The sequence below is a fragment of the Pseudorca crassidens genome, chromosome 8 (assembly GCF_039906515.1).
Source record: "Pseudorca crassidens isolate mPseCra1 chromosome 8, mPseCra1.hap1, whole genome shotgun sequence".
In the NCBI taxonomy this organism is placed as follows: Eukaryota; Metazoa; Chordata; class Mammalia; order Artiodactyla; family Delphinidae; genus Pseudorca; species Pseudorca crassidens.
Window position 1 is genome coordinate 42,965,846 of NC_090303.1, and position 26,453 is coordinate 42,992,298.

The window sequence follows — 26,453 nt, forward strand, 5'->3', positions numbered from 1 at the left end:
TGAAAGCTGCAGTTGGTGAAAACTCAAACATCTCATTTATTCCTCATTAAGCTGAGATTGGCCCAAACAAACAGAAATAGAAAAAGGGACATACACTTTGGAAACTTTTGATTTCCAAACAAACAAAAAATCAAAAAGAAGCTAAAATACTGTGACAATAATTGAATTGCCCAAAGTTTATAAAGAGTGGTTTTGACCAGAGTATGCAGTGAACTCTCTTGTTCTACATCATAATATAGTCAGCCTTAAGCAATATTTCTTCATTCTTTTATGTTAATGTATCTGTCCTTTTATTATGGAATGATACCAGTTTACAGTGGGTCAGCCTGAATCATGGATGTCACATATTTGCAAACACTGGACAGTGATTCTCCTCTCTTCATGGAGGTGACCTAACAAAGATAAGTTAAATTACTGGGAGAGAGGGATATGGTAGTTATCCTCCAACCTTGCTGAAGTAACTTCTGCTGTTGGAACAGTGCTCCTCCAGTTTTACTATATGGTTCAGAAAACAAGATGAACTAAGAGGACCATCTCACATATATAAGCCATTATGGGGTATCATGGTGACACATTTATGGAATCTCTTAAATCTGTCCCCAAAACAGTTTTCAGAAACCCTGACTTTTATTTTTTACCTTAGCTCATAATTACTGTTTAATCAAAGTCTAGTGATATAAGCCCCCATTATAAGAGTCCATTATGTTGAAGCTCTAGATATAAGTATTTAGCATGCATGCGTTGCTATGTTTAAGATTATTCCATGCATTTAGAACAATAACTAAAAAGAGTTTAGTAAGCCTTGAAAAACTTCTGTAAGAGTAATTGAGTTTTTTATTCTCTATATCAAATAACATAGGTGCTATTAATCAGATACCAGGAAAAATGTAAATGCACTTCGCATTCTGAGCTGATATAATAATGTAGAAGGTCATAGTTAGTCATTAAAATGTAAAAGTGAAGATCACTTTAAAAATGTTTCTCCTGAAATGTAGCGTGTAAGTGTTTGCTCACATTTTAAATTGTTATGCTTAGTGAATCACCAAGATAATCATTTGTTTTTAACATAACCTTTGAGCTTTCAAAATGACTCATATATTGTCGCTTTTACCTTGACCTGTTAATTAGATGCATGAGAGCTTCAGTAAGACACTTAAGAGTCAATCTTATTTTTTTAAAAAAAAAAAAAAAACTTTAAAAATATCCTGTGACTCTCACGAAAATGTTTGATCCCTTGAAGAAAATAAAAGTACAGAAAAACTGAAATTGGCCAAAGGCAGTAGACTTTCTGCCTTAGCACTGTCAATTCAAAGCATGAAGAATTCAGTAGTGTATTCTAGAAGAAAAGCACATGTAGAAAAAAAGATGGGTCCCTGGCAGCACTGAACTTCATGGAGCTTGTGAAAGGATCTAAGATGTGTAAGTGAACTGTTCCAGTTTAGTTCTTTGTGTCTATCCAACATCACTCCTTTCTCCTTAAATCTGATCTAAGATGGATGTCTAATGGGATATTTTAGTGTCTACTAACATTTTTACTCAAAGTCTGAGGAAATTGAGTGTCTCTTGCCTGATTTGTTTGGAATTACTGCTGCTGTTCTGTCAATGCCGATAGTGATAGTGGAGTGCTGTCACTTTGATGCTCTGTCCTAGGCATGCGCTAACTTGCAGTTTCTATGAGCACTGCCTTTGCTCAGCCAAAGCAGCTTCCAGATGAATAGTGGGAATGGGGTTTAAAGTGGCTTTCAAGAAAGTCTCTTACGGCTTTCAGTTTAAACATAAAATTGATCCCCACATGCATGCAGTACAAAGACACTAATCCCCTACCCTATTCAATAGTGGCCTTATGGCATTTCTACTTAATCTATGTTATCCATCTGTGGATCATATTATCAGTTATTATACTGATAAAACAGTTTGACTTTCATCAGCTTAAGTATATTATTTTAGGTCATTTCCCATGTGGTCACTTTTTTTTTTTTAACGTCTGAAACTCGAGGCACAATTCTATTATGTCTGGAATTTCTCATAAGAATAGACTCTGTACTGCAAAGTAATATATCGATACAACAAAAATCAGATCTTAAAGTATACCTTGGGAGCCACATAAGTGTTCATCCATCCTGATATATGGTATTAAATATAGTTCCTGCATAAATGTTGATATATCAATACATTTTTGGCATTTATCCTGATATCATAATACAAATTATGTATATTTACTTTTGGTATGAAATCTTGAATGGTGTCACTATTAGCAACAGATTATAAATCATTAAAAAACCAAATTACACATTTTCTACTTACTGCTAGAATACTCTGAGATCTTAATTAATTGGTTCACTAGAAATTGATTGCCTTGGCACATAGTACTAGGTACTTCTCAAGTTAATCACTTCTAAAATTTCACAGAACAAGAGGTAGAATTTCTGGAACTTTTTTTATTATATCATTTAATCTTGATATTTTAAAGAATGTTAGAGGTAACCTAGCTTATGCAAGGTGCACATATATAAGACTTTCATTTAAACATAAGTGATAGAATTTTATTATGCTGCCCCTCAATCCTACCCAGATCTCCCAAAAGCCCTTATTCTGCTCTGTTTTTTGTATTTCAAAAGCATGTATCACTCTATAACATACCATATAATTTACTCATTTATTGTATTTATTGTTTTTGTTTTATCCTGTACAAAAATGTAGATTGATGAGGGTATCTTGGACTACTTTATTCACTCATGTATCCCAAACACCTAGAACAGTAGTAGGTGCTCGGTAAATATTTGTAGAATGAGTGAATGAGTGAAGAGGTGGAGAGAATTTTTGTAGCTGTATTTTATCCACAATCAGGCTTGGACACTTCCTTTTTTCCAGACGGTGTCCTTCCCTCTGTGTCACAGTTCTGGAATATAATCAAACAGATCACTGAGAACAACTAAGATCTTTGGAATAAACTATATACATGCCACAAACTTTCTATATGATATTCATCAAATATTTATGCTTCTCTCCTCCTACTAATTGGTAGGTAGAAGAAATAATAGTCACACACCCATTCCACTGAATTAGTCCAGTAATATCGATATTGGTAAGTCTCTTTATTCCAGTTTAAAGCTTATTGTTCAGAATTGCCTGCTTTGTACAACACCAGATTTGGACAACAGCTTAATCTCTTGGTTTATATTATTAATTGTGACAACTTGCTTTTTCCCAGCCTGTGTTTACAACTTTAATTGGGAGTATGGAATGTTCATTTAATTCTCTGTGTGTCCACTCATCTTTCCTTGAGAAAATAAGGAATAACATTTCTATTAGATTTATCTCAAAGGAACACTTTGAAGGCAAATTGGATAAAGTGTAAAAATGTCAGATGCTGAAGTCTTGAGCTCTTTGAGTTACATAATTCCTTCCAGACACTTCTCTTCAGTCTTTACTCTCAGCAAATTTGTCTTTGCTGTTCCTTATAGGGAGTTTAAGCCATCATGTACTATCAATAGATATTCTAAAATTGAACTTAATTTTATTTGTGATATTTTATCATCTGTCAATATCAAGTAAGCAGAAAGGCCTATCTGATATGACTGTTCTTCCTGAGCCCCTGCTGTTTAATATACATAGGTCTCCTATCGCCTAAAAGTAATATGTTGCTTTGATACCTATCAAATACCAATTTGGAGAATCCATGAGGAAACTCAAGAATCAGCTATTTGGTTAGATGACTTGTTACCAAATGTTTTCCTAAAGGGCCAGATAGCAAATATTTCAGGCTCTGCAGGCTAAAAAGTCTCTGTAACAACTACCCAATTCTGCAGTTATAGAATGAAAGCAGCCATAGACAATATATGAGTGAATTACACAATTATGTTCCAGTAAAACTTTATTTACAAAAACAGGCTGTCAGCCTGTGCTGTCATTTGCCAACTAGGATTTAAACCCTTCTTACTCAGAAAGCCACCTACAGAGGAGCAGCATAGGCATCACAGAAAAACCACTGGAAATGCAAAATTCAACCTACACTGCAGACCTTCTGAATGGGAATCTGCATTCTGACAAGATCCCCAGGGGGTTCTATAACACATTTAAAGTTTAAGACTACTTCTCTGGGTCATGCAGACACTCACAGGGTTTGGTAGGGATCGTAAGCTTTATTAACCTTGGTGTGAAAGACCTGTGAATATCATTTCCTAGAGGATCACAATGTGATGCTGTCTTAGGCAAAATATCTCACAGGAGATAGTTCACTTGCTTACCCGTTGTGGGCAAGAGAACATTAGGGAACTTTTGAAATTTGCAAAGATGTGTCTTTATAAAATGAATGCCTGTGTAGGTATGATTTTGAAAACAGAATGAGTCTATAGGATCTTCCGTGGAAAGGATATTGGCAAGTTAATGATTGCCCTGAGGAAAGTTTTTTGGTTCAGATAGAGAAATAAGAGAGAGCTCTGGGTTTATTTACTGCTCTATTCATAAGCAGAATACAATATTATATTGAAGTGTTGTGTGCATTTGACTTTGTGCACTCAGTATTCATGATCCAACGACTCTAAAATTCTCAGTACTTTGTACTGCCATTTGACCATCATGCTGGCATTTAAGCAGCTGTACTACTTATTGTAGGTCACATTACACCCTTTTAATTATTTCAGTTTGTCTTTTAACTGTAGTCACTATTGAATTGTTCAGCATAGTTTGTCTAATGCCTGATTAGTGTAAGATTAATTTCCCTTTGACATTAAGTTTTAAATATAATGATTTATATTAATTCTTCCAAGCTTTCTCTCTTTGCCTAGTATGTTTATGAATGATATTACAGAGAACCTTCTGAACATTAATGAATGGCTTTATCAGTTGGTTTTCTAAGCATCTGTAGGATTCAAAGTATGCCCGTTAAAACTTGATATTTTGTAAAACCCTTGCTGGCACTCAAAGTCTTTCTTACAGGTTGTTTCATAGGTAGTTTGCACTACAGCACTAAGTATTACAATAAAAAGAAAGCTCTACAAATTTTACAAGTGAAACAAAAGCTTTTTAATAAAATATTTTCATATTATAACTATAGCTGACCCTTATATGGCAGCATTTAACATTACTGCCTAATAGCCTAAGCGATCTACATCCTATTTCACCAGCCTCCCGAAGTTATGATGTGGATGATTTTAAAGCAGGTATCATGTTTAAATGATATCCCTTGATGTTGTAAGGAACTGTAAATACCAGATGCTGCCTTATTCAGTCATAAATTCTAGTATACATGCCACAGGTGTGGGGTTTTTTTTCTATTAGAATTTACAGGAACAAAAAAAGACCATCAACAAAACTTAGGAAAGGAATACATCCTGGGTGTATTTGTGGTACAAGTGCCCAACTGAATTTTTTAAAATTCAGAGAGTACTCAGTCTACAAGTAGATTTTAGTTCAAGAGCATGTACTTTGAAGACATTGTGGAACTCAGGGTACATCTGATAAAAATAATTATGAATATGAGGAGAGTAGATTCTGAGGATAACTTACATGACCACTCAACCATAATATACCTGGAATGTATTCCTTTTTGTAATGGGATTTTATAGAAGATGATATAAGTTTAATATTAGAGGTTAATTAGAAACAAAATTGAGTGAGAAATTGTGCCCTATCGTAGTGGATGCTTGTATTTGAGGAAGAGCATGTTTGATTAAACCAGGGAGAAAAGGCAATAGAGTTTTGTAAATAAGCTGAAATGGAGTTCTGATTCCTCTGAAAAGCTTTTTCAGTTGGTGGTATTTTTTTTTAATGTCTAATTCATTTCAGAATTTAAATCTTTCATTTGATAGTACAGATGAAGCTAGTGTTGCTTTTGCAGTCATCATTCACAATTGAGATCTTTTTCCTTTCAAATGTAAAAGACAGGCAGGGAGTGAGGAACAGACTTTTCCTGAAGTAGCAGTTGCAAGTTTAAAGAACCAGGGAAATAAAGAAGGGGCTATTGTGGATATGTGGGTACAAAAAGAAAGCAGGTGTCTAGGGTCGAATTTAAATAAGGTGTGGATACCAGCATTATTTTCTAACAGGATCCCTGAAGGGGGACTATAGAGGTGATGAGGGAGACTTTCCTTGGAAATTTTCCTGCAGCTACCATCGTGTCGTGTGTGATGGAAAAACATCTGGTGTTATCATTTGATTCTCTGTGCTCCATGTCACCGAGACCTCAACTCATCTGTTACTTACTTACAAGGTTTTCAAACTGGGCTCCATGGAGCCCCTCAGGCCAGGCTGTCAAACATAGCCTCCAGAATATCCCATACACCTACTGGGCTTTCCAGCTTTTTAGGAAGAAAGTGTTTCACTGCTTAAAATAAATTTAACGGCCAAGAACAATTCATTATTTGCAACAGCAACAAAAAAATTTGTTTATCTTTACCTTTATCAACAAGTTCTGCTATTATGTTTTACTCCACATCCTTTCTATTGGTCTCTGACCCTGTTTTCCCATTAATGCCTCAGAGGAAGGATAACACTAATTTCAGTGAAATGGCTAGGAGTGGTAATCTTGCTGATATCTATGATAATGTTATTGATATAATCACAGAGTTGTTCATTACTTGTGTTACAAGGTTTCATAATTCATAAAGATACTGACCCTCATATAGATTCCTGTTACATTAATGTCCTGCAATCCAAAATAATTGTAAAGCTCTCTGTCCCATTAGTTGAGTTTAGTCTCATTCCTAAAACATAGGTCTTAAAACATAGGTCTTTTTCTACTTCAAAGCATCATCAGAATGGTCATGTAGTGAGTAAAGCTTAGGCATAAGGAATTTTCTTTGGTAAATGCATGAAGAAGGCACTATATATTAGACATAAGCCATATCAATGGGCTCAAAAAGTAACCTGACCCTTTTCTGCCTCTGCTGCGGCGATGGCGCCAGTGAAAAAGCTTGTGGTGAAGGGGGGCAAAAAAAAGAAGCAGGTCCTGAAGTTTACTCTTGACTGTACCCATCCTGTAGAAGATGGAATCATGGATGTGGCCAATTTTGAGCAGTTTCTTCAGGAAAGAATCAAAGTGAATGGAAAAGCTGGGAATCTCGGAGGAGGTATTGTAACAATCGAAAGAAGCAAAAGCAAGATCACTGTAACTTCCGAGGTGCCTTTTTCCAAAAGGTATTTGAAATATCTCACCAAAAAATATTTGAAGAAGAGTAATCTCCGTGATTGGTTACGCGTAGTTGCTAACGGCAAAGAAAGTTACGAATTATGTTACTTCCAGATTAATCAAGATGAAGAAGAGGAAGATGAGGATTGAAACTCAGTTATCTGGAGTATTTTGTATGAATTCTTAAATAAAATTTAGGAAACAAAAAAAAAGTAACCTGAGAGCACACCAACACATTTGTGGACATTTTAAAGTTAAATTTGAAAGGAAGATCTGTACTTGTAGTTACTCTTCATGTTTATCCCATTTCTTCGTAGTCGCATTGAAGGCCAATTTAGCCCTTACAGGAGATCTTAGTTAATTTACAGAAAACAAAATGGTCTTTTAAAATAGTCATTAAAAAAATGTCAGGAAGTTTATCTGCATAAGTTTCCTCTCCGTTTGCCATAGGTTTGACCTTTAATGCTTTAAAACTTTAAAGTATAAAATAATTTAAAAAGAAACTTTCTTAAGTTTGGGGGTTTTGTTTGTTGACTTTTGCATTTTTTTCCATATCTGGAAATGGACATAAAAGGCCTGATTAAACATTAAAACTCTGTACAGCTCAAAACATGAATCCAGTTTTAATGCATTATAATTACAACATATCATGATGATCTGTTGATCTTTTTCTCACTGGTCCAGTGAGATGCTATAGGAAAAAGTTAATAAGCATACACTGCAGTGTCTGAGTCAGTCTCCTAGAGATTCACAGTTCATATCAGAAAAAAAAAAAAGAAGGGAAGCTCGGGGTGAAGAGACCTGCTTAACGCAACAATTTTCCAACTTATTTGACCACAGAATGCTTTTTATAAAAATTATGTTTAACACTTACTAGAATCCAGCAAACTAGTGTTTAAAGATTATCCTTTGGAAATACTTCAGTGTCAGTATATGATTCTTGTTGACTGAAAGAACAGTGCCCTGCATTGGATCAAGTTAAAAAAAAATCACTCTACTAAATTTCAAAGTTAATTTATTTCCCGTTATTCCATAATCTGAACACTCCATCAAATACGATGTTTATATTGCTGACAAAGCCCTACTTCCAAAGTGGGTTCTTAGAACGTTTTTCTGATTTTTAATATCAGTTAATATTTTAATATTAGTTAAAGTTATAAATGTTAAATTTGGGGTGAAACGTCCATAAATGCCTTAATGTATGTAATTATTCCCAAAGTTTTAATTTGGTTGAATAAGTAAACTATAGATACGGGCTCTTTCATAAATAAGTTTACTTCCTTTTTTAATCAAATATACATCTGAAAGTAGAATGCAATTCTGACACTAACCACCTGGATTTGGGCCAAACTTCACAGGTTAGGGGGCTCGGTCCTCTACAAGACTGCTCTCACTTCAGACACTAGCTGTGCATTTTCAGGGTCCCCACGTCAACCTCACTTCTGACCAGCTGGCTACAGATTTGGGGATTCCCACTACCCCCTCAGGTTCAACAATTCACTGGGACGATTCCGAGAACTCAGGAAAGCACCATTACAATTGCAGTTTTATTATAGCCAAAGGATAAAAATCAGAACGAGCTGATAGAAGAGACACATAGACGAGGGCTGGGAAGGTCCCAAACACAAGGCGTCCATGTTGTCTCCCCATGGATCTAGGAGGCATCACCCTCTTGGCCCATGGATGTGCTTTACCAGCCTGAGCTTTTGTATCCAGAGCTTTCTGGGGGGTCGTATTATGTAGGCATCCATTGAATCATTGACCACACAGTTGAACTCAATCCCCTCTCCCCAGAGTTTGGGAGGATATCAAGTGGCTTAAAGTCCCAACCTTTTAAACACATGGTTGGTCTTTGGTTTGGTGGTATAATCATACCCCTTCCTTAGACATCTTCTTATCATAATTTCACATGTAGTCCAAGAGGCCCAACAAGAATAACAAAGATACTCCTTCTCACTCAGGAAATTTCAGGGCTTAGAGACTGCCTCCCAGGAATCAGGGAAACAGACCAGCCAAAGTCTTTGTTATACAGCAGAGAGTTTTAGAGTTTGCTATAAGAAATGGCCTTGATGGTGAACTCGTACATAGGTATGCTACCTGAATCTGAAGGTGCCTAGTCATTGGGTAATCTCCCAGTATTGGAATAGCAACAGCTACAAAATCCCACAGCAATTAAAACTAATGTTGAGGGCTTCCCTGGTGGCGCAGTGGTTGAGAGTCTGCCTGCCGATGCAGGGGACATGGGTTCGTGTCCCGGTCTGGGAAGATCCCACATGCCGCAGAGCAGCTAGGCCTGTGAGCCATGGCTGCTGAGCCTGCGCGTCCGGAGCCTATGCTCCGCAATGGGAGGGGCCACAACAGTGAGAGGCCCGTGTACCACAAAAAAAACAAAAAAAACAAAAAAAAAACTAATGTTGAGGGCTTCCTTGGTGGCGCAGTGGTTAAGAATCCACCTGACAATGCAGGGGACATGGGTTCAAGCCCTGGTCCGGGAAGATCCCACATGCCACGGAGCAACTAAGCCCATGTGCCACAACTACTGAGCCTGCGCTCTAGAGCCCACGAGCCACAACTATTGAAGCCTGTGCGCCTAGAGCCTGTGCTCTGCAATGGGAGAAGCCACCGCAATGAGAAGCCCGTGCACGACATCGAAGAATAGCCCCCGCTCACCACAACTGGAGAAAGCCTGCGTGCAGCAACAAAGACCCAACGCAACCAAAAGTAAAAAATAAAATTATTTTAAAAAAAAAATGTTGAAATTTTCTGAGAAAATCTGTAAGTATTTAGCAGATATGAAGAGATACGCCTTCATATGTATAAAAAACAAATAAATATAAATGAAATAGCATTTCATTGCGGTTACATAAATTTACCTGAACACTTCACTATGAAAATTTTGATTGCCCAGTGTTGATTCATAACTTTTCATACATTGAATATAAGAATCTGGGTAGAACAGTCAATTATAGGAGTTTGGATATATACAGAGTAGTTTAGTTTCAGCAGCTTTTCAAGTTATCAGTTCTTAATATATATACAAAAGAATATTCTGTTCATTTTGAAAATATTTTTAAATGATATTTTTCAGTATTTTCAAATCCACAGGGACCACAGTAGATAAAGTTCTAGCTAAGTGTTCTCATTCACGATTGCAGTCATGTGCATATAACACACATTTAAGTAGGAGAGATTTTTCAGGTCTCTCTTGAGATTTATCTAGATGTTTCAGATAGAGTGCCAGCGTTGCTCATTCACACAGCTGTAAATCAGAACCAACCAATATTTTCCACGTGCTTTCAAAATGAATTCTTTAATCTATCAACAGTGCACCTTTCTACAGCACAATATAGTAATCGTGAGGGTTGCTGAAAGCTACTTTATCTGCACATTTATAATTCAAATGGATGAGCTGACTGGATATATGTCAAAGGCAGTAAGTCCTCTGGTTGCCACATAAAGCCTGCTAGTGTTCTGTATTCATTTCAACCTGAAGGCAGCCATCAGAATAGATATAGATACAAAAAATACAATCAGAAGCCACGAGTTTGATTTTTCCATGTGTCAGGTTCAGTATTGAGCTACTAAAGGTTTTTTGGGTTTTTTTTGCGGTACGCGGTCCTCTCACTGTTGTGGCCTCTCCTGTTGCGGAGCACAGGCTCCAGATGCGCAGGCTCAGCGGCCATGGCTCACGGGCCCAGCCGCTCCGCGGCATGTGGGATCCTCCCGGACAGGGGCACGAACCCGTATAACCTGCATCGGCAGGCGGACTCTCAACCACTGCGCCACCAGGGAAGCCTGCTACTAAAGTTTTAACACCCTAATTGTGAAGTCGTTTATTTTATTCCAGCATTCCTCAGGAGCCATAAATTGCTACATGATGCCAGCAGTTTATTTAGCCTTAAAACGCTTCAAATGCTTCTGTCTTCTATCCCCCATGATTGTTTGGCGTTAATTGCCCTCACAAATGATCTTAGCAGAGCAGACAGGGGAATGCTTATCTAGCAGTTCACTAGTAGCATTAAGAGTTTTAATTGTACTAGATAAACATGACAGGCAATTATTGAATGTTGTTACACACTAGAAGATTAAAATGGAATGCTAAGCATTATACTCTTTTGCAGTTTTGTCTTTATCTCAGTGCCTAATTTGTATCTTTCAACAATTTAATAGATTTAGTTTTATTTGAGAGACGTCCTCTGGAATACTCTATTGGAAGATCCAACATAAAAATTTTATATCTGCTTACTTGAAAATACAGTGTGAATCAGACTAAAGTCAGACATGACATATTTCACCAATGCCATAATACTTCAACAGATAAAATGGAAAGAAAGAATTTCCATTTATCTGTTACTCTGAAGTAGTGACATGAAAACTCATGTGATTCTATTTTCAACTATAATTACTGAATAACAAAAAGGTTAGAGGTTTACTTTTGCAGTCATTTTGATCTTTAGCACGGTGGAAAATGCAATTCTAGAAATATTTCAATAATTTATTACCTTTGAAATACTAGTGTCCTTTAAGCTATTGATAATATTTGGAAATAGTTGGGATTTCTTCTTAATTCATTGTCTTTTACAAACATTAAATAATCTGGTTACAGATGGCATTCATTGGGAAGTGACTTTAGACATTTGTACAGTTTGATTCTATTTCTTAAACTATTCCTATGAAACACAAATTATTACTGGCCCTATCAGGACTTACATTTTTAAGTATCGGACACTTTATAGATTTATTTACTGGCTGTGTTGATTGAAAAGGAGAATGTTTTTCTCCATATTTTAACTCAAGATAGTGAGCTGGGCTTGTTTTCCCACCTCAAACCATACTTAAAGTCAAAGTCTGAGCTTTAAGTAGGTCGTGGTAATCTGTTTGAAGAACAGTTATGCTTTTCAAAATTTTGGTAAACACTATTGTAAAGTACTTTTTCAGTTCTCTATTGGACTTCCCTCTGATTATTATCAATACTCCAAAAGTCTTCTTCAATATCAGAAGTACATTCAAAACTCAACATTAACATCTTCTTTCTGTCTTCAGTATCTCACAGCTGGCAAAGCCCCGGCTGACACATCTGCCCCCTTGAAGATTCTCTGAGACTAATTCCCACTTTTGAGCATTCTTTCATTGCATCCTGCTCTTCATACCAAATTCATGATCCCATCTTTTTAAAAAGTTTTCTTTTATACTTACAATTTGCTGATATAATATGCGTATCCCCTGAGGCATCAAATTCACTCCTAGGAATATGCCTAACAGAAATGCATATGTATGTTCACCAAAAGACATGTTCTAGAATGTTCATAGCAGTACAGTTGATAATAGCTTGCCATTGAAAAATACCCAAATGCTCACAAACAATAGAATGAATTAAAAAACCATAATATAGTCACACAGTAGAGTACTATACATTAATTAGAATGAATAATCTTCAACAGCGTGCAACAGTATGGATGAATCTCACATCACAACGTAGGGTGAAAGAAGGCTAGCACACATGGGTGTGTGCTGTATGATTCCATTTACATAAATTTTTTTAAAGTAAAACAGTTCTAGATTGTAAGAAATCAGGGTAGTAGTTGCCCATGTGAGAAGAGGTAGTGATTGGAAGGCAACACAAAAGAGGGTTCTGGAGTAGTGTGGGTTTCATGCATGTGTTCAGTGAACTTTATACTTTTGAAAGATACACTTTTGTGTATCGAGACTACAATAAGTTTAAAACAGGTGATGTGTATATTTGACAAAAATATAGAAGATAATATAGAGAGAAATATACCACAAAACTACTTCTCACCCAGATTTTGCTGATTCTTCCTGTGTCTTACAACAGAGTTCCTTAATTTCAGTCCTAAACACACACATACACACACACACACACACACACACACACACACACACACACACACGAATAAGTAGAAGTAAAACTGGTGAAACTTGAATAAACTCAATGGATTGTATCAATCTCAGTATCTGGGTTGAAATTATACTTTAGTTACCATTGTAGGAAACTGGGGAAAGTATGCAGGGGACCTTTCTATATTATTTCTTACAAATATATGTGTCTACAATTAACTTAATAAGAAAATTTTCAATTAAAAAGAGAGGGAGTGATGAATAAACACAAGAAAATATATTAAGTTCCAAAAATCAGGCAGTATCCCAAAGGAACTGTATTGTAATGTCTGGGGTTGCCAGAAACCTGTACTTTTAACATGTGTTCCAGGTAATTTATAAAGCAAGGCTAGGATATACTATGTAGTAAGTTGGCTAGCTTTTTAACACTGTATCAAGTCAGGACACTTTGGGCACAAGCTTATAGATTAGATCTGTCATACTGGTTTTTAGGTGGTCTTATTTCACTGTAATAAAAGAAATCAGTGTTTGTTGGCTCTCTTTTAAATCTGTCTAGAATAAAAAGAATAAAATACTTAGGAATAAGTTTAAGAAGTGCAAGACATACACTAAACACTACAAAACATCACTGAAAGAAATTAAAGAATACCTAAATAAATGGAAAGAAATTCCACGTACCTGGATTGTTAAGATAGCAATACTCCCAAATTGATCAAACTGTTCAACACAATTCCTATCAAAATCTGCCATTTGGGGCAAAAATTGACAAGCTGATTCAAAGATGTATGTGGAAATGTAAGGGACCCAAAACTTTCTTGGAAGAAAAAGAACAAAGGAGGACTCAGACTTCCTGATTTCAAAACGTACTACAAAGTGACAGTAATCAAGACAGTGTGGTGCTGGTATAGAGATCAGTGGAGTGATATTTAGAATCCAGATATAAACCCTTACATTTATAGTCAACTGATTACCAACAAGGGTACAAAAACAATTCACTGTAGAAAAAATAGTATTTTCCACAAATGGGCCTGGGTTAACTTGGGAATCACATACAAAGGAATGAAATTGGACTGCCTATGTTTTAACATATACGAAAATAACTCAGAATGAAGCATATACTTAAATATAAGAACTAAAACTATAAAACTCTTAGAAGAAAAAAATGGGTGTAAATCTTTATGTCCTTGGATTAGATAATGGTTTCCTAGATAGGACATCAAAGCACAAGCAACCGAAGTAAAAATAGATAAATTGGACTTCATTAACATTTAAAACTTTTTTCTTCAAAGGACACTAAAATAAAGAGACATAATAAGTTTTGACAAATGTAGAAATTGGAACACTCATACCTTGCTAGTGTAATTGTAAAATGGCACAGTCACTTTGGAAAACGGTTTGGTACTTCTACAAAAAGTTAAATACACTCCAAGATATATACCCAAGAGAATTGAAAGCTTGTCCATACAGAAACTTGTACACAAATATTCACAGCATTATTCATAATATACAAAATGTGGAAACAACTAAAATGTCCATCAGCTGATGAAAGGATAAAAAAATATATCTATACAATGGAATGCTATTTGGTCAATAAAAAGGAATGAAGTACTAACACATGCTATACCATAGAAAAATCCAGAAAACATTACATTAAATGAAAGAAGGCAATCATAAAACATAATGTTTGATTTCATTTTATAAATTGTTCAGAATAGGTGAATTCTTAGAGATATAAAGTAGATTAGTGGTTGCCAGGGAGGGGAAAATGGGAAATGACTGCTAATAGGTATAGGGTTTCTTTCTGTGGTAATGAAAATGTTCTGAAACTAGATGGTGGTCATGGTTGCATAACTCAGACTCTATTAAAGACCAGAACGTGAGCTGATTTTTATAGTGTATAAATTGTGTCTCAATAAAATTTTTAAAAATCTACCTAGAGTTCCTAGTATAAGTTGTTTACATTATAATGATTTTCAAAATCGAATCTTTGATGTTGATGTAAAATGGTAAGAGCAGAGTGTTTTCTTGTTTCAAGAACAACCACTCCCCATAGTATGACAGACGACAACATTCGACTCTTGACCAGAGGAATTTTGCTCTTTCCACTTACTTGCCTTGAGAACAATAGTGATAGACTGATACTGTGAAATGCCAAGTTGGTAGTGAGGGACTGGTCAAGGAAAATGCTCCCATTTCTCAAAATAAATCTGTAGACTCTTAAGTTAATTGTGAGATTTGATGGAATGAGTACTAGACTAGACCTCAGAAATCCTATCCCTGTCTCTTACTGTGTGACCTTGCACTTGTCAGTTATCTCTCTGTATTTGTCTTCTTATCTGTCCAGTAGAGCATCAGTACATGCCCAATACATTTATAATATCTGCAAGAGAATCAAATGAATACAAGGTATGAAGGTGCTTTGAAATTGACAGCACTATAAAAATATGAGGCATTGTTTATTTAACATCCTTCATTTTTCTTCCTCAGACTTGATTTTCAATGAAGGGGAACCATAAGGTGCTAAGTTAAATGGTTCCTTTTGAATATTGGTTGAGAGGGTCTGGCTTTCTTCTTGAGGAAGAATGTTGCATGGACTCAGCCACTTGAACTTGTGTGACATTAACAGATAGGATTTTACAGAAAACTGTTAAAATTTTTTTAATGTATCAGTCTGGCCACATGAGAATGATATGGCAGCAGACAGGTTATTGTCAATTAAACACGAGCTGTCAGGAAGTCAGAAATGTTGAAATATGGTGGGCATGAATCCTAAGCAGATCATATGACAGCTGCTCAGCTGTTATTTTAACAGAGTGACTGTATGTATGTGTTATTTTCCTGCAGAATTTAATTTGAGTCCCTAACGACAGAGACATCTCTGCATTTGCATGTTGCTGTCAAGTCAAACTTGGACCTTCTAAATGAGCTAGAATGGTGGGTAGTAATAGGCAAGTGACATGTGGAGGAGATGGCTCTTGTCTCATTTTCCTCCACTCAGGATACATTGAAGAGGCCTGCATCATCCCCTGCCCCTCAGACTGCAAGCTCAGTGAGTGGTCCAATTGGTCACGCTGCAGCAAGTCCTGTGGGAGTGGCGTGAAGGTTCGGTCTAAATGGCTGCGTGAAAAACCCTATAATGGAGGAAGACCATGCCCGAAACTGGACCATGTCAACCAGGTATTTTCTACCATTGGGAATATTGTAAAATATTTTCTAGGTGCACAATAATCTTTTTTTAATCCAAAATAGAGAAGAATAAATAATAGACCCTGAATAAGAAATTTGACCCACTTTATCTTTAGAATGCCTGAGTAAATTATTAAAATCCCGAATCAGATAGATGATCTCTGTATTCTCAAGAGATTTATTTAGTACACTGTATTATATGTATATGCATATTAATATAATTCAATGGAAATAAAAATGAAATCTACTTTTGAAATACTGTTAAGGTATTTAATCTGTTATTATACAATAATTTGTGCGCTGAGAGCAAGATTGTCTTTTTCTGATAGATCCGCTAGACTCTCAGAAAAGACATCTCAATTACCAAGTACATAAATTAAAATCAAAGAAAGTATATGGGTTTGGGTCTAAAATTGGGAAATGTATTCTGTACATTTACTTAAGTTTGTTCCATATGAAATATGTTAAGAAAAAAGAAATATACTGGACTTCCTGGTGGCGCAGTGCTTAAGAATCCACCTGCCAATGCAGGGGACACGGGTTCGAGCCCTGGTCCAGGAAGATCCCACATGCCGTGGAGCAACTAAGCCCATGCGCCACAACTACTGAGCCTATGCTCTAGAGTCCGCAAGCCACAACTACTGAGCCCGCATGCCACAACTACTGAAGCCAGTGCGCCTAGAGTCCACGCTCTGCAACAAGAGAAGTCACCACAATGAGAAGCCCTTGCGCCGCAACGAAGAGTAGCCCCCGCTCACTGCAGCTAGAGAAAGCCCACGCACAGCAACAAAGACCCAACGCAACCAAAAATAAACATATATAAATAAAATAAATAAATTTTAAAAAAAGAAAAAATATAAAAATGGCATCAAAGTAACCATATGTTAATCTATCAATTTGGTGATTGGCCTTTTCAGTCTTATGTGAAACTTTGACTTCGGATGCACACCTTGTTAGCGGCAGTTCATAGCTGTTACTCGTGTTCCATTGGAAATAAAATGTCTAATGGGGAGAATTGTGACTAGTTTAATGTAATATAAGATTCATCAGACAGTTATTGCTGTGTTTGGCCTACATGTGAATTAACAAAGAGTGAATTTCACACAATATGTGTAGGTATTAAGATGTATGTTTAAATTTAAGTCACAAATGAACCAATTCATATGTATGAACTAACCTTAAATATGTAGGTATGTCTCATACACACATAGATTTTCTAATTTTAATCTCCAAACACACTGCTTACCCATACGTTTGCCTTCCCAAATTAATCTAAATTTGTTCATCACAATAAAAGTAAATTATAGAGAAAATAAAAATAACTTTTGAATAAATCGATTAAGGGCCAAGAAAGCGGAGAATTAAATTGCATAGAAAGTACGCCAAAAGAATGTTGATTTTTCCCCCCAAAGAAAAATTGCTGAACTTGCCCTTAAATACAACTGAAGGTGAATAATATACTGCACTGCTGCCATCTACTGGTAATCGAGTTTCTCTGTCCTAATGAATATTTCCAAAGAAGAAAATGCATGACCCCGATTAAACAGAATAACTGAAATGTAATGTTTATAATACAAAAGAATATTATTCTACAAGTTTTGAAATCTTGAATTTCCAATAGTAAATTTAAATTTTAATAAATTTTTATCCATGATTCAAATAAATTCTACACATTTTCATACCTTTAGTGTGTATGTGAACAGCCAGATTTTAAAATTAAAATGAGCTATGTTTGCCTTAGCATTTTTTAAATAGTGAATTTGAAGAAGTTCAAATTGGTTGTACCAAGTTGTCCTTGCTTAAAAACTCTTTAACCTAAGCCATTTCTCTGTCACTCTGATATAATCTAATGCAGAGTATGATAAGGACATCTGAGTATTTGTTATCAGCCTACTGGTGGTATATTGAGACATGAACAATGGAAAAATCAAAGCTAAAACAAGAAATAATAGATTCCTGAATCTTTGACTTTGAGCACAAATGTTCTACATTAAAAAATAGAAACTTCTAGGGATTTGTTAGTAAAATGTTAGGAAAGTAAAGAATATGCAAAGGTTTGTGTAAGTGTTGAAAATTGTAAATCATATAGATTTTTACTGCAGTTATACGTTCCTCAGTAATTAAGTCATACTTTGCCTTGGAAATGATCGCTGAGGTTCCATTTTCCAGTTGAGAAAGCAAATCCCCATTTCCTCAGAAATATGGGTGGATGGATGGATTAAAATCAATACATCAGTCAGTCAGTCAATCAATCTATAGATAGTCCACTCACAATTTGAACCACAAGATAGTTGCAGTCATATATTGATTCCCCCGATACGTATTTTGATGTCTACTCAGTTTGATTTCTTCATCCTGCCCATCAAATCCTTTCCTTAACTTGCTGTTTGCAATACTCATTTGTGTATCTTAATTTTAAACAGTAATAAGGAATTGGTTTTTCTCTTTTAAGGTCTAAGAAAGATGTTCTAATCATTTACCAAAAACCCCCCACCTTTTATATATGGGTAATATTTGAAACTTAGAACATGAGTTCTTCTCATCAAATATACTTATCTTTGTTTAATTTATCTTTGTTTCTCTCTCTTTTCTTCATTCCTGGTGAACACTACTCCAGGCCCAGGTAAGAACTTTTAAACCTCATCGTTCATAATAGAGTGCTGTTTGTTTTCATTTTACTCCTGACATCAGAGAATGTATTTCTTTTCCTGCTATTTCTCTTATCTTTTATAGGGGAAAACATGTTTTCCATAAAATTTTTCTTCTGCAGCTATTCCCTTTGTTTTCCTAGCATATTACATGTGTTTTCTCATTTTACTATCAGGGCCTAAGGTACAGGGATAGTGGAGAACAAGCATAATTCACCACCCTTGAAAAGGCAATGACCCCTCCTGTTAATGGTCGCATGCTTCTCGGAGAGGCAGAGGTGCAGGTGGGCTCAAAGCGGTAGCAGGAGGTGGCTCTGAACTGATTTGTATTCACTCCAGTGTAGGAGATTAACATGAAAGCCATCAAAGGATTAGGAAAGGTGGCATTTTCCCTTCAGTTGTTCCCTTCTCTACAACTTAGGGTAATATTTTACTAAATACTAAAATAGTATTTAGTCCTATTTTAATACAGCACCCAACGTGAAGGTGATAACTTATGACGGTAATTACACATTCTCACTCCAACAGTGCACACTTTTTATTCCTATGTGGAATAGGTCCACTTTATTCACTTTACTTGGATGTTTAGTAAAACTAAAATTTGCACAGAAGAATGGCTCCGGAGGACTATTTAAATCTATATTTTCTGGAATTAAATAGTTATAGGAAATATTCATGTAGTTTGTGTGTGTGTGTATGTAAAATAGGAAATAAGAGTTATCATAGACTTTGAAATGATTTTAAGAGAGACATTTTTCTTTAATGGTCGAGTCAGCTCTGTTGCAGTGATGATGGTCCTTTTTTTCATTTATTTAGTCATTCTTCTTTCTCATTGAGAAAAGAGCATAATTGGTTCATTGTGCTAAAAATCCTGAAACAGCCAACCACACCACCCCAGACCTGGGGCTGCAAGCCTTTATGGGCACCAGAGCAGAGACAATTTGCTTTGTTTTATGTGGCCCTCACCGCTTTGTACCTGTGTAATATGAGACCAATTTCAGACCTTGCTTCCAAAGTTTAGTTAGTTTTAAGATAGCTTTATTTCATATTATTTATCTTCTAATTTAGTTTCATATATGGAACACACACACAAAATTCTTATTGGTATACATACTTATTTGGAAAACAGGCCAAATTAAACTTATTTGAAAACAGCTACTTTTATATGCTTACTTAATTCATTAATTCTTTTATTCATTTATTCATCTTACTCAACAAATCTCTATAGAATGCCTGACATATGAGCAAGCATCCTGGGCTAAGTATTGAAGACACATGAAACTGTGAACAGGACATATGGCCCAGGAAATTACAATACTATGTGGTAAGGGTCAGTCTAGGAAAGTACGGAATGTGTCTGATGTGGTCCATGAGGTCCAATCTCCAGCTGCAATGTGATAGAGGAGCAGCACAATACAACACAGCCGTACCCTTCACTGCTAGAACTCTCAAGAGATCCTCTATATTCCTGTTTTAGAATAACGAACAGTAAAGGAAAGGCTTCAGAGTAGCTAAACAAGAATATCATGATAACTGTGATATGAAGTGTTCCCACTTACCTCATGGGGTTCCGTGAGGTGAGGTCATTGAGAACCGTGTGTGTTTCAGGTGTATGAGGTCGTCCCTTGCCACAGTGACTGCAGCCAGTACGTATGGGTTACAGAGCCATGGAGCATCTGCAAGGTGACCTTTGTGAACATGCGGGACAACTGTGGAGAGGGCGTGCAAACCCGAAAAGTGAGGTAAGGCCAAGCCTAGTTACACAGAGAAGCAAAGGCACAGCCACCTCCCGATTTCTCATGTGCCAACATGAGCTTGCCCTCCTCCCAATCTCCTGAATGAAATTGTCTTCAATTTTATTTTTATGGAGTCTGTGTTCGTAGAAAGCTCTAAAGGGATCTGCTTCCAGCAGCAGTGTTTCATCCTCTGCCTTCTGATTTTAGGAAGCTTTGCTTCAAGGTACTCTTGCAGGGAAAGGGCTGCATATTGAATGTGAGGTGAATGAATGCAGATTTTCCAACCCCAGTAACTTCTTCCTTAAAGGTCAAATATATTTCTAACTGTATCTTAGTGATAATCTTTTGTAAACTCTTTATCCTTTGTATCAAACTGGCTATCTTTTGAATACTCTCATCTGCTCTAGGAAGCCTTCCCTAAACCTCCCCGCTGGCTAGTGCCTCTCATTTGTTTTCTGAACCACACTGTCCGGTAGGGCAGCCACTAGCCACGTGTGACTATTTCACTTTAAATCTATTAAAATTAAATAAAATGCATTTCCTCAGTCACACTAGACACATTCTAAGTGCTCGATAGCCAGAGGTGGCTAGTGGCAATTCTGTGAGACAGCACAGTATTTACATTGTCATAGAAAGCTCTACTGAGCAGCCTTGTTCTATAATACCCCACATACCCCTCACTGTTTTGAAAGATCCATCTACATGTCTGTCCCCTTTATTAAATCCTGTTTCTCCAAACTGAGACCCTGTCGTATTCACAGAACTTCCCTAAAACCTAATACAATTAAATTATTGTAATAATTGTAATACAATTAAATTAACTCATTAACTTATCCCTACACCATCTACGTATGATCCTTAAGGGTCTCAAACCTGGGAAACAAGTATATGAGGCTTTATTATCTCCACTTTACAGAGTAGATTCAGAAGTACTTACTAAGTAGTGTGCTGAGAGCACACACCTAGTAAAGTGACAGTGGCATTCAAACTCAAGTCTCTTGTCACTCTTTAACTACAACCAGTTTCTTCTAACTCTGCTGAGTGACACACAGTAAAGAAAAACATAAAAACATCCCAAACCTGACAACAACTGTTGTGAAGAATCCCATTCTCACTCATGACATAATTTTTCATGAATTTAAGATTCCTATTTCTTAATCTGTTTCAATAGGAAAGTAGAACAAGTTAACGTTTATATCATAAAACCTTGGCACACTATGTAAAACATTTCTTCCAGTAAAAATAGTCTCTCTCTCTTTTTTCAAAAGCCCATCTGAACTCTCAAGTTATTTTACGGAGTAACTTTTAAAGGTGGATGAGGTGGGGTGGAGGTAATGAGTTAATAGGGAAACAGGGAAGAAAAAGACAGAGATTCTGTTTTCTACCAATCTTCTGCCAAATTTAAAATTTCTCTTTCAAATATAAAAATATTTTTCTTACATTAAAAATTTGATCAGGTTGTGTTTTTTGTTATTTAAAAAATTATAATAATGAACTTCTTTCGGCTTTCCCTTCGGCTGTGTATATGTTGCTTCTTTTTGCTTTGTGAATAGGTATTCTCAACATTTCCAAACACATCTTAAACACAGTAACTTTTCTAGGCAACTTATTTTTCCAGTAAACATTTTTAATGCAAACGGAGAAAATAGAAGATCAGTATTGATTGGAATTTCTGATTGTGTAATAATGTTTCTTTCTTTATTCAGTAGTATACCTCCCAAACCTTACCCTCTGCTAATTAAGGTCAAATGTCCTGTTAGATGCAAGCATTGGGTGACATTTCAGGACAGAAGAGTCTATAAGAGGGCAGGTTTCAAAATATCTCATTCTTTCTCTTTTAGGATGGTGTGACATCAAAGACTGAGTAATAGTAGTGGTTTGCCCTGCTGGGAAGGAATATTTTTTCACTAACATTTTTGTAGAATTGCCAGCACATGATGATAATAAAAACCAAACAGATTTGGTTATTTCTATTGTTGCTTTTGAATTTTCTGCAGGCAATGCACCCCCTTATTGCTACAACTGTGGTGGGCATCTGGGCCCACCCTTGGCCTCCAACTTGGTGGTTGTTTTCTAAAATAGTTCAGTATTCTCACAGCATAATCCCTTCTCCTATGGAAAGGAGAAAAGGCCAGGAATTTGAAGAAAGCAAATGAACTTAAAGTGCTTCCCTTTGGGCTCAAGACTTGATCCAAATATTTATTCTATTCTGCAGTGATAAAAGTATCATTAATACTAACTCAAATAAATAAAACATAATCTGAATGTCAACAAGAAGGGTTTTTTAGCAATTGTGGCACATTCAAAAGATGGAATTCAAATGTAATCATTAAAAATTATGTCTTAGAAACACAGTTAATAACACAAAAAGATTTTTATAATGTATTGTTGATGTTTTTCCTAAATGGTACAGATAGTAGGTGAAGTTTGCTCCTGTTTAATGAAATGAAAATATATGTTTAAATATAGTAGTCTGTTAAGAGTGGTTATCTCTGATAGAATGTAGTGAATTTGTATTATTTCTTGTGATTTTCCTAAAATGAATCTATTACCTGTATAGTAAAAATCGAAGGAAAAGAAATACCTTTGAAAACAAAGTTTTATGCACATAACTACTTAATAGAGTATTGAACATCTGTCCTTAACTTTGAATCAATAGGTAATCTTGCAAGTTAATCCTTGTACATCATGTCAGGGCCTCACATTAATGTAATCTTTTCTTAGCAAATCCAACTTTGGAGATTGAACTGTCCCGTCTGCTCCGTCCTCTCATAGCTGCTGTCAACAGAACATTTTTAAAATGCCACTGAAGCTAGAACTTTTTTCCTGGGAAACTAAAATTCTCCCAGAGAAATTTATAATTTATTTTTTTCCTTCAACAATGAAACTATATAAATGTCTGTCTACATTTGCATATTTTTGTGATTACCTTTTATATATTTATTCAGTATCAAAAAAAATGCAGAGGTGGGTATTTGTGTGGATATTTTTCCAGCTTACAAACCCAGTTAAGATATAACCAACAGCTTAGTTTTCCAGTCTTTGAATGCATTCCACAGGAAAACCACATTTCTCTTAAAATTAGCAGCGCTGTATAGAAACGTGATTCTGCAGAGGAGATTTGTGAAGATGCAATGTCCCTACTGATTGTAAATCCCTGAGAAAAGTTGACATTCCAGATATAATTGGTAACGTAATGCAACCAACAGTTTAAAACATTGCAGTGGGTTTGAGAGGCTTAAGAGCTCAAGCCTTCCTTTTCATCTCTTGCAATGCAGTTCTCTTCCCAAACCTATTAATTTGGTTGACCTTCTCTGAGTTACAAATGAGGGATAAAGTTTTTCTCTTCTATTCGAAAAGTGCCTTGAGAGATTATTAACTACAGTAAAAGTTAAGTCTGGTACTAGCCACTTTAATTAGATTCCCAAGAGATGACTAAGGAGCCCTTTATGACTGCTTACAATAGAATGAAATGTAATAAAATGTTAGAATTTGTTCTGTTAAAAGGAAAACTAAGAATAAAAAAGGTCAAGATATAGGAAGATCCCAACAACCACGTTTAGAGAATTTGCGCTATTATTCTTATGATTGTCTCTTCACTTCTGCCTTTCTTTTAAGGTTATCAGCAGATGGGAAGCGAAAATTACTTTTGAAATGACAAAACAACTTGATAAATGCCATCAGTTACTTTCTCAAAACCACTTACTGAAATCTCTCCCTAGGAGATTTCAGTGTGCCTTGTCTTCCATCATATATGAATCTGCCTTCTCCATGGAATTCACCATTTTCCTCAGAAGAAAAACATGCATTATATTCCAAAATTGTAACCCATCTATGAATATCTTTGGTGAACTCATTAGTTTCTGCATCATATATGGGTGTAAGTGACCCTCTCCTTTAAGAGGAAGACACATAGTTTATGTACAGAGTGTATACACAGTGGCTATAACTTTAAAAGATTATGATACATGCAAGCATAGATTTTTAAATCATTAGCTATACAACTAGGTATGGGAGGCAGAGATCCTTTTACGTCTTTATGTTTGGAGAATTTTATTCATTAAATGCAAAGCTTCCCATCCCCCATCTCCATGGTGATGTCTTATGAAAAACCCTGTACCTTACGGGTTGGCCATTGTTCAGTTGTCCCAGTTCCTTCACTGATAGGTATGTTTTCTTCTAGATGCATGCAGAACACGGCGGATGGCCCTTCTGACCATGTAGAGGATTACCTCTGTGACCCAGAAGAGATGCCTCTGGGCTCTAGAGAGTGCAAATTACCATGTCCCGAGGATTGTGTGATAACTGAATGGGGTCCGTGGACCCGATGCACTTTGGTGAGACAATTAACCATTTATTAATGTAGAATTTGCTTAATTCCTTACCACTAAAGCTTTAAAAATATTATTAAGAAAATAATAGCTTGGTTACTAAATTAGTTACTAAATTAGTTACCAAAGCAAGGCGTATTTTTGGCTACTTCATTCTTATGACTGTGCCATTTAAAATCAGCAATGTTTGGCTCACACTGAAACAGCTCAACCTCTTGCAAGCTTTATGCTCCTCCACCGTCCTCCTAAACCCAGCACAGGCTTCAACAGTTGTGGCTCGTGGGATCTAGAGCGCAGGCTCAATAGTTGTGGCACAAGGGCTTAGACGCTCCGCGGCATGTGGGATCTTCCCAGACCAGGGATTGAACCCATGTCCCCTGCATTGGCAGGTGGATTCTTAACCACTGCACCACCAGGGAAGTCCCAAAATGCCTTTACATTTGCTTATGAATTCACAGCATGTTAAAAACTGCAGTGGTGATAATGATTCCCTCCAGGTAAAGGGAAAAAGAATGAAAATCTAGTAAAAATACTTTAATGGTGTCAGGTTATTACCATCCCTTGCTTTTTGCCCAATCCATTTAAAATTGTAGGAATAATCTTTCACACGGTAGGGGTATGGCAGCAGGAGTATTGACACAGAAGATCCTGGTAAGAAAGGGAATAGAAAGAAGAAAGCTGTGCATCAGTGAATCTCTTTCCACACACTGACTCTTGAGTCTCTTTGGGCCTGGAAAGCCAGCTGACAGTTTCCAATCACACAAAGCTTCTAGATTTCAGCAGCCCGTAGGGCCTCTTCCATGGGACCCTGGGAGGAGAGTCACTTGAAACAGAACTGGCTGATGATGTGGGAAATTTGGCTTACCCTTGTGTACCTTTGTAAAGCTGCACACTTCAGAATGGCATCAAATCATGGAAAAGGTACATCTAATGTGGAATTGATTTGCTGAAATATAATATGGGACAGATACATGTTTTCAAGGAGAAATTAATTTTCTATTTCAGTGCTAACATTATTAAAGATGCTGATTAGCAGCCAACTGATAGAGCAGGAGCAAAACAGGGCTGGCAGTTGACTTGGATACAGGTTAAATTGCAATTAAGCATCATCTGTTTCGGGCTTCCCTGGTGGCGCTGTGGTTGAGAGTCCACCTGCCGATGCAGGGAACAAGGGTTCGTGCCCCGGTCCGGGAGGATCCCACATGCCGCGGAGCGGCTGGGCCGGTGAGCCATGGCCGCTGAGCCTGCGCGTCCGGAGCCTGTGCTCTGCAACGGGAGAGGCCACAACAGTGAGGGGCCCGCGAACCAAAGAAGAAAAAAAAAAAAAAAAAGAATCAGCTGTTTCACAAGCATATGCAAATGATTTTCTATTCTATTTAATTCCATAGCATCAGATTTGAAGTTACTGTTTCTGATCTTAGTAACCAAATGTTTTCAAAACAAGACTGTACCAGTAGGAGAATGGCAACCAGTCTTTTTAATTCGTGCTAAGTTGTGTTTGTGTGCATATATGTGTGCACATTAGGAAAATAAAGGCTGTATATAACTAGTTATTTAAAGTTCATCC

The 26,453-nt window shown here is 36.5% G+C and overlaps 1 protein-coding gene and 1 pseudogene across 1 annotated transcript in view; both read left to right on the forward strand.

Annotated features, from left to right (window-relative positions):
- The window catches only part of THSD7A (thrombospondin type 1 domain containing 7A), a 452,500-nt gene that overhangs the window by 398,539 nt on the left and 27,508 nt on the right, over positions 1 to 26,453 (forward strand). The window contains exons 14-17 of the mRNA XM_067746269.1: positions 15,984 to 16,162; positions 18,789 to 18,794; positions 20,428 to 20,561; positions 24,739 to 24,892. Coding sequence (XP_067602370.1) covers positions 15,984 to 16,162; positions 18,789 to 18,794; positions 20,428 to 20,561; positions 24,739 to 24,892 — 473 coding nt within the window. The remainder of the gene's footprint in view (positions 1 to 15,983; positions 16,163 to 18,788; positions 18,795 to 20,427; positions 20,562 to 24,738; positions 24,893 to 26,453) is intronic.
- On the forward strand, positions 6,879 to 7,294 carry LOC137228578 (large ribosomal subunit protein eL22 pseudogene; annotated as a pseudogene).